Here is a 10000-nt window from a genome sequence, read left to right as displayed (position 1 = left end):
CTGGTTTCTCACCAGACGCCCTCCTGTCAGTTTGGAGTGCTGGTGGTGATTTATCAGTAGAACATTAATAGATCAGATGTCCAGAAGTGGATCATGCCCACCAGGGGTCCAGAAAGGGGCATTTAAATGTTCACAAACTGTTTCTAAACTTTTCTAAATAGCATTTATTTTCATGGGGGTTGTTCATTTGCGCTTATAGCAAAACAATTTTATCCAAAACATCTCTATAGCCACAACAGCCCAATAAGGGGGGAAACAAATTCTGAAACAGTCTAACTATCAAAATCACCCAGAAAACCTAAAATAGTCAATCACTTCTAGGGATATGTGACCAAAATAATAATGATTTTTTTTTCGAGAATGGCACACATTTACTGTAGGCGAACAGTTTACATTTCCCCCCTTGGCACAGGCAAAGTACAGGTCTTGGTATAGATTAACACATAGATATGCTCTACCTCATTGGTATCAGTAGCTGCTGGGCTGGACAGAGGCCAACGACAATGTGCAAATCCGGGCCATCCAAGTGTCTGGCTGAGGCACTATGGTATCCATGACTGCCTTGTGTACCTCCTGGTTTTCGCTCTATGTTTTCACTCCTCGCTCCCCCTCTTTCTCTCTCTTTTGCTTCCTCTTCAGATGCCGCTGCTGCCTTCCGCGGGCGGGACGCTTTGGGCAGGGAAACTGGGTGAGATTATCCGAGTCCCAGCTTCTTTTCTTCTGATCCCTTCTGTTCAGCCTTGCACAAGGAGCAAGAGCAGGAGGAGGCGGAGTGGAGGAGGGAAAAAAAAGGCACAAAACATAAAAAAAACAATCGCTGTCTGTCTCTAGCTACTTAAAATGCAGATCCCTCTTCCAGCTTGCCCTTTCTTTCGCTCATATTTCCCGCACTCCCTCTCTCCCCTTCTCTCTTTCTCTCTCTCTCTCTCTCTCTCTCGTTCCCACTCTCTGTCTGACTAGTCCTGGTATGTTTCTATCTCATTTTCACTCTGTGTGAGTCTCTCACACTCCTTTCCTCTTCTCCAAGTTTTATTTATGGGTTTGTTTCTAACACCTGCTAGCAGAGGAAAAAAAGCCAGTCAGAGAATGAGAGAGCAGCAAAGTGCCGTCTGGTTGGAAGGAGAATCTTTCCTGTCTGAGTGTGAGTGAGTGTATGTGTGCATGTGCGAGTGTGCGTGGGTGTGTGTATGTGTGTGTGTGTGTGTGTGTGTGCGCTTAGGTCTGGATTCCTGTGTGTCAACAGCAATGCTCTGTAAGTGGATAGCAGGCAGGCAGGCAGGCAGGCAGGTAGGTAAGGAGAGAGAGAGAGAGAGAGAGAGAGAGGGAGAGGGAGGGTGAGAGTCATAGGGGTGGGAGGTAGACAGTGTGTGACTATTCATGCGTGCGTGAGTTTGTGTGTAATTAAGTCAGTAAGTATCAGTTAGGGGGGAAGAAAAGTAGCTGTGAAGGCAGGCTCCCGACTCACTTTGGTCACCCACTTTCAAAATCCCACCCTTTCTCCTTGAACTCTGCAATTCTTCACTTATCAGACAGGGAGAGCACCCGGCCGGGACACAAGTGAGCCCGCCTGATCATGCAAGTGCTGCGGCTGTGTGCGTGTGTGCGTGTGTGAGTGTGTGTGTGTGTGTGTGTGTGTGTGTGTGTGTGTGTGTGTGTGTGTGTGTGTCTATGTGTCTGAGTGTGAGTGTGTGTGTGTGTGTGTTTGTGTGTGTATGAGTGTGTGTGTGTGTGTGTGTGTGTGTGTGTGTGTGTGTGTGTGTGTGTGTGTGTGTGTGTGGAGGTGCTATGTTCATCCTCCACCATGGTAAGTAAATAAGCAGGCATGTTCAGTCTTCACGAGGAGTCTACACTGCTGACACATCAATTCAATGCTCACCATGGCGACCACCTTTTGTCCCGCTGTAAGTGAAAGCCCACTTTTACTATTTAGGTCAACTCTTTTTAAGCCACCAAAAAACTACCTACTGCTACTAAACTACACATGACATTCCTGATACTGTACTGATGCCCTCTTAGACAAAGTACATAATCAAAACGAGTTATTTTACATTCATGAAATGAAGTAATTTAAATAGAAATGTAAGACACTAATCCCGGGGAGATGTCTAGTAGTGATTTCAATGGCTCTCCCCCTAAGAGTGACACAGTGAGGGTGTCTCAGGTGTCTGTAGTGGAGTCACATGGACGAGCTCGGCGCATGGCGAGAGGGCAGAGACGTCCACGTTGCATACTTCTGCTCCGGCTAACATGTACTGGCGCACTCTTCCTCCAGGCTGGGCTGCAGAGGAACGCACTGCAATCGCAACAATCAAAAACTGAAGTTCAGAGCAGAGAGAGAGAGACAGAGAGAGAGAGAGAGGGAAGGAGAGAGCAAGAGAGAGAGAGAGGGAAGGAGAGAATAAGTGAAAAGAGAGGGGAGAGTCAATGTGCCCTGGGCTATACTCTTGTTTTTTTAAGTGGTTGAAAGAAGTAAGAGAGTGAGAGAGACATGGAAGGAGTGAGAGAAGAAGGGGGTTTAGAGAGTGAAAAATCATTAACAGAACACCTGTCTCCTCCCAAATCCTAATAAATCATAGTAGTTGTCTCTCCTCCGTTTTTTCTTGACAGTGATGTTTCTTAAAGGAAAATGACCTGGTCATGGAGGTGACTTCGAGGTCAAGTTAATAAAGACTTTGGCAACTGCTAGAGGAAGGCCAACACACATGATACAAGGCTTAAATTCGATGTGGCACTGAGCACCTCAGCTACCAGGAGAAGCTTAGCCAACTGGCACCTAACATAATTTCGCTTACACCCAGATTTAATGACTGCAACTTCTCATCCAGGCCCCAGACTTGCTGGGGCATATTCTGCAAGTGTTTCCTCCGAAGATAAGTACAGGATAAGATACTTGTGACAGAGAAGGCTTTGTACCAACCACTGCCATCTACTCCAGTCAGTTTCCTGGCAATCAACCCATTACAATCACTTGCCAACATTATTCTTTGTTAAACATTCAAACTGATTTTTATTTTCAAAAATGTAATCAAACAGTAAAACAGCCTGCAAATAAACATACCATCTGCATTACGAGCTCAGTCATGTTAACAATTATAATTTACAGTAGCATGTCTTTTTACAGCAATGCTTTACAGTAGCCATTTTAACTGATACAATATCAGACAGGAATCATTTGCTTATTTAATCATTCGTACAAATCTATATTTGTGTACAACATATGTATACTGAAGCAGTACTGTTGCAAAGCTGAACATGTATCCTCTTGCTGTTTTGTAATTCTTTGACATGATAGAACCGCATTGAACTTGCTTGAGCAGAGAGAGTAAGGATAGTTGTAACTTGATTTGAGCCAGAGGTAAACGGTGACATTAGAGGAAATCAAACGAATTTGGCATAACGAGTGTGCACTGTACAACATGTAACTACAATATTCCCAATCAGCCAGCACACAGATACAATCACACATCGACATTCCTCCTACACACATACACACAAACACAACCACACATAAAAGTCCTGTGTGATAGACAAATATCGGACCGTGTGCAAAAACGTTTTACTGTCAGACTGCAGACTAAGGTGTCCCAGCCGAATCAGTGCTGAGGACGTCAGGTCCTCCCTTTGCCATGCCGCCCTCTGTTGGCCGTTTGCCCTTCCTATAGGCTCGCTTCATTTTGCCAGGAGCGTTGCTTGCTTCAAGGCGGAGGCGCAGTGTGGGGTAAAGACAGCGGCAGAGGAAAAGGAAGAATAAAGAGAAGGACAGTGAGAACAAAGAATACCATTCTACGTGAACAAGAAATAATGTGAAATAATGAAATTTTAGACTGTAAAAGAAAAAAATGCATTAAATGAAATATTACCAGTTTTCAAACCGTCAACAAAAATATAAAATACCAGACCTATTTTGAATAGACTTGAATAGATTTTAAATTCTGTATATCATAACAGCCAATAGTGTTCTGCGCACAAGACTCAGATGTCCATCTTTCATGATGACAGCCTAAGAGAATAACTCTACTCACCCTAGTCCCTGTACTCACCTGTTCTGGTTTGACATCTCAGTGAACATCAGAACCAACAAAGAGAGACCAAAGCACCACGAGAAACACAGTGTAATGGTCAGAACAGGGGGACGGACACACACACACACACACCATGGCACAGCACGGAACGCCACTGATGGCCCAAAAAAATGTGGAATATAATAGGTTGGTGGTCAAGAGGTATAACACTGCTTTACAGGTACAAGGAAACAGCCAATGAAACACATCAAAGGTGGTTGCCTGAGATATGCTTCATAGATCAGAGTAGTCAACATGTGCTGTGTAGCCTGGATGCTCACGCCTGCCATTTGTTCTAGTGTCTTTGGAAGTTTGCCGGCTGAATGTGACACTTATTTTGTATGACTTCCGTCAGACTTGTATTGCAACAGCAAACCATACACAGCCATGAGCTGGTTAGCCGAAATGTATGCTGAAAATAAAAAAAATCACATTTCCTATCACCTGCTACTCACGAATGAAGTCCATCAAAGCATCTATCTCTGGCCATGTCCTAGAAATGGCAGCTTAATATGCATCCGGACCACGACTAATGGGAGAGCGGCTTTCCAAAACAAGTTATTTCTGATTGGGACGGATGCAGGCTGTGAGTAAACTGGGTTGGTTTGAGAGGACTGGGAGAACATGGAGGTCATCTGAACTGGAGCACGAGCAGGCACAGTAACACCAAACATGCCTCTCAAATTATATATTTTTTATATATTTTATATGTTGTTTTATGCTTATTGTCTGCACCAATATGCCAGAGAAAATCCCTGGTAGGCGTTAACTTACTTGGCAATAAAAACTATTCTGATTCTGATTTTGAATCTACCATGAAAGTTCTCCACAGGAACACACAGAAGACACTTTGGTTGCGCTTGCTGTTGTTCATGAGGTGGGGTCGAGGGAGGAGAGGGGACCTTGATAAAGCACGTGGAGAACACTGGGGAAGATGGTGTTTCACGGATGAGGAGGAAACTGGCTGAGACAGTGAAAGGGGAGCTGAAGTCAGACCAAGGAGCCAGTGGGGCTGGAGAACTGTGAGAGCAGGTGATTATTAGAGTCACACAATAAGAAATGACATCTGCCGTACCTGAATGCAACAGGATCGATGAGGATCCGTTTTTGCTTTGAAATGTCTTGTTTTTGTTTTGAAGTGACAAATGGCACACTGCTTTCATTGGAGTTCTGGAGATCTCACTTAAAAATGAAAGCTACAGCATGGCACCTTGCTTGACCCAGACGTATGTTTTGTCGTATGATGGCCATGACAGGGAGGAAAACATAAACAAGTGGTTTATGGATGGGGGTGGGGTTGTGCCACAGCACCGAGCTGTGTTCCCCAGACGTCCATGACAGGATGACTGGTGGAGGGTCCATGGAAGATGGCCTCAGGTGGAGCGTGCAGGCCAAACTACCACGAGTGTGGCGGTGGCCGGGCGTGCGTTTGCGTGCGTCTGTGTGCGTCACCGTGTCCACTGACCTGGGCTGGAGGCCAAGAGGCGACTCACCAGCAGTGCCTCCTGGTTGTCGGCCAGCGCCTGTTTGGCCAAGTAGCGCTCGCGTTTGATCTTCACCTCCAGGGACTCGGGCACATCCGGCACCAACCAGTCAATGGCCCGCAGCACAAAGAATACAGCGTGCTGCGGAGACAGGTGGGGGAATTTTGTAGTTTACAAAGTTTTCAGATGGTCGATCATTTACGTCACGCCATTTTACAAAGTGTAGTGAGTTCTATAGATGACCTGTATTTTTATATATACCAGGAAACAACTTTGAGAGCCACTAGGCTTTAAGATGTGGAGCAGTGCAAGATTTGAGTGAACCCACACCTCTCTCAAGGTACAAGTACTGTTTCTTGAGATAAAGAAAAACTGCCAATAATGATAACAACAAAGGCTTCAAAGGTCTCTCGCAGAGTTGCTGACAAGGCTGTATTTACAGGAGAGAAACAGCCGTGGGGGAAAGAATGGAACATGGAAAGCATATGCTGTACCTCAAATGCAATGATGAAGCCTAGTCTGACAGCTAGGAGCTCCCAGTACACCAGAGTGTACTTTCCAGTCTCATCACGAAAGGCTTTGTATCTGAGGAAAGGAACAGGTTACTGACACCACCACAAGCGCTCTAATCCGATTATAGTGAAACAACAGTGCCCTCTAGTGGTAGCTTTAGATATCAGCCACTTCATACAGCAGGTCTTGTTTTTCCATGTGATTGGCATCCCCAGGCTCCTGCTGACATCATGCAGTAAAGAGAATGCAGAGGCCTGGTGCCCCATCTTCCAGAAGTCTTTGAACTTGCATACTGTTCCATAAGGTAAAAGTAATTACTATTCCTGTTCCTAAAAAGGAAAATTACTTCTATCGACCATTTTTTCTGACTTCTGCTGTTATGAAATGTTTTGAGAAAATTATTATCAGCCTTGTGAAAATAGAAGTCAGCTGTCCATCCTTCTTAAATGTGTACTGGAGGTGGAGAAAATGCTGCCACAGCCATGGTAGGCTACATTTATATCTGAGCACTTTAACAACAGCACTTTAATATTTCTGTATGGCCACTATAAGTTAGGAAGCCGGATGAGCTGAATGTCCAGTCTCTCGTTATTAGATTGTATCACTCGTTTTTGACCAACCGTAAACAACAGGTCAGTGTTAATGGTATTCTTTCTGTACCCTGGAACCTTGAACACATAGTATGTTTCCTGTTGTCTGTCTATCTTCCCCAGTCCTTTATGTATGTGATATGTTTTTCTTTATGGATGCAGCATGGGGGGAAGCCAGAGCCGAATTTCCTACAATGTGGAACAATAAAGTGAATCTTGAATCTTGAGTGAACCTGGAAAAAAAGGTGGCAAGTCTCTTGCTGTAAGTCTTTTAATATGACATACGGTCAGAGCCCTTACGCAAGCTTTCAATAATTGTCTGTAAGAAGTTGTTTACATAGAAGAGTGAAGGCTTTACTTTATTCATACAATATGAGTTTAGTCTTGTTGTTTAACCATTGTCTTTTTAATGACGTAGTTATAAACTGAAATAAACACTTATTAAACGTACTAAACAACTTTCTGAACTTTAACACTTCATTGTCGGTTTGGTTAATGCTGCTGTTTTACCTGCACACGGCGAGGGAAGAGTGGTTGTAGCTGGGCGGAGAGTAGGCCAATGTAAAGTTCACATAGCCATGCAACTCATTGTCAAACTTATACTGGTACAGCAGTCGTGGCAAGAAGTCAGAGGTGAAAGCAATCAGGAAAGCCTGCATGAGAGGGGAGACAAGCGTGAAATAAAGGACAGGGCGGGAGACAAATGAAAATGAAATAGAACATGATAGTACAGCAGAGGATAGCAGAGTTAAATGCAGCTTCTGGTAAATTGAATTAATTTTTATTCAATGAAATTGAATTACATGAAATCAGTGACAAAGATTATCATAAACGAAGAAACCAAAGGCTAATCTCCATTTAGGGCTGAAACCCACGCTTAGTAGTAAAGCATAGTGTGTAGACAACAGTGAATTATATGAATTATATGAATGACCTACTGAACAGTACAGAAGTGGCCGTGAGAGAAAGAGACAGAGGAGAGAGAAAGAGAGAGAGAGAGAGAGAGTGTGTGTGTAAGAGAGAGAGAGAGAGCGTGTAAGAGATAAAGGTGAGACAAAGAAAGCAGGTACGCTGCACTGAAGACTCACGTTGACAATGACGGACAGGTGAGACAGGGCCTCCAGGATGGTGAACCACACGCCGATCTCCTGGGCGCGTTCGGACACAGGCCGGCGGTACTCACACACGAACTTGTGGGCATCCAGCCGCACCTCGGCCCAGTTGTTGAGCAGAGCGAAGAGTGGAGCCAGAGGGAAGGCGGCCACAAAGATGGTGATGAAGCCAAACTGCAAGACTGCAAAAAGCCAGCATGCTGATGCAATTAATGGGACAAGGATGCTGACATCTAGCCAGGACAGGAGCCAATGTTTAGTGAATTGATTTATATAAGTGCGTAAAGGATGTGAAAAGGTTCAACACTCTCAGGTAAATGCCTTTAACATACATTAAAAATTTGGTATATAGAATGACCCCTCTCACATTGGGACTGTAAATCATCTGATTTCAAGGCCAAACACAGAGACGTCTATGCATTCAGACAGGGCTTTATAGAGTCTGTGCATTCCATAACAGGTCTATATGATAACAATAGCAGTTTGAGTGCTGTGTTGCAGTTGCCTGCTGAATCCTGGTTGGTTGGACTAACCAATCTCCAGGTACTCTTCAAACAGCCCCTCGCACTCAATCAGCTCGTAATCCTGCTCCCACCGCTGAGGCTCATGGGATACTTGAGCTTTCCTCACAGACGCCAAGGCCCTCTTCTGCCGCCACGCTTTCACTTTCCTGCAGGGAGAACCAGGAAGAGAGAGGTGGGAGAGAGGGGGAGGGAGAGAGAGTAGAGCTGAGAGCCAGTTGCGGTTGATTTAACTGTGGGTGTCCCTCCACAGTATCTTTCTGAGATGGGTTTTGCTGCGTCTGGATTTCCTAATGCATTATTCACTTCTGGGAGTTAAAAGCTTCTCATTTTTAGAAGACACAGTTTCCCCCTCCTCTCGTCACATTGTGATGCTGTTTGAAGGAGCACAGACCAGCTAGCTTAAGTCAACTGAAAACAGAGTGCACCGTAGGAAACACACACACTTTCATATACACACATATACACACACACACCAACGCACACACATATACACATGCACACACATACACAGACACACACACACACACACACACAAACACACACACAGACACACACAGACACACACATACACACACACACACACACACACAAATACAGAGATACTTTTGCAGAGATTCAGGCACACTGAATTCACTCATATTCACATGCACACAAGCACATCTACACTGATACTTAAGTACACAGGCACAAGCCCATTACTGAACAAAGAATTATGAAATCAACAAACAACCTCCTCCCCTGTGCAGAGACAGGGATAAACACACATGCACACACATACACACACACACACACACACACACACACACACACACACACACACACAAACACACATACACACATACACACATACACACAGACACACACTCACAAACACTCACAGACAAATGCAGACACACACACACACACACACACACACACACACACAGACACACACACACACACACACACACACACACACACACACACACACACACACACACACACACAGACAAACACACACACAGACACACACATACACACGCACACAAATACAGAGATACTTATGCAGAGATTCAGGTACATTCATACAATGCATCAAAGCCACATCTCACCACACACACACACTTTTGTGGATATGTTTGTGTAAAATAAAACACACACAAATAATCACACTTATATGTATATTGAATGTATACCCATAAATAGAGAAGGACACCCAGGAGAATACAAACTCACACACATAGGCACCTATGCTAGGGAAGCAGCGACACAGTATTATGTCGAAGCGATCAGAACATGCCCTAGGGTTCAATACGCAGTCCTATGATATGCCTGTCATTTTCCTTTAATTTCAGACTTGCTTTTTGGGCTGCAGACTGCACACACTTTGAGAATTCAGATCCACAGAATATCTCTAGAGCCTATCAGAACTTCCCTGCAGCCTATCAGCACTCTGTATGCAAATTGGAGCCGGAGAAGAGAGGGGGAAACATTCTCAACTCCAACTTGACAATGGCAAACGCCAGCGAGACTGAAAGAAGAGTGTGGGAACATTTCGTATTCAGCTTCCAATGAAGAGGGTAAGAAGACCGTAACCAATCAGAATACAATTTTCAGGCATTGCTTTGCCACTGTTGACTACTCGAGCGGAAACACTTTAAACATGGTGTCTGTGAGTCTCTTTTACGTGGCCATAGCAGTCATGTCCCAGGTGGGATACATGGGGCCAATGTCTTA

General features: G+C 44.5%; 1 protein-coding gene across 1 annotated transcript in view; it reads right to left on the bottom strand.

Moving 5' to 3' along the window:
* Positions 1-3574: 3574 nt before the first annotated feature.
* The window catches only part of ano11 (anoctamin 11), a gene marked incomplete at both ends in the record, with an annotated part of 17093 nt that continues 10667 nt past the window's right edge, over positions 3575-10000 (bottom strand). Inside the window, 6 exons of the mRNA XM_080853426.1 lie at positions 3575-3689; positions 5523-5686; positions 6040-6130; positions 7159-7301; positions 7737-7942; positions 8294-8430. Of these exons, the coding sequence (XP_080709552.1) occupies positions 3575-3689; positions 5523-5686; positions 6040-6130; positions 7159-7301; positions 7737-7942; positions 8294-8430 (856 nt within the window). The remainder of the gene's footprint in view (positions 3690-5522; positions 5687-6039; positions 6131-7158; positions 7302-7736; positions 7943-8293; positions 8431-10000) is intronic.

The sequence above is a fragment of the Sprattus sprattus genome (assembly GCF_963457725.1).
Source record: "Sprattus sprattus genome assembly, chromosome: 16".
NCBI classification, from domain to species: Eukaryota; Metazoa; Chordata; class Actinopteri; order Clupeiformes; family Clupeidae; genus Sprattus; species Sprattus sprattus.
This window is presented reverse-complemented; position numbering and strand designations above follow the sequence as displayed.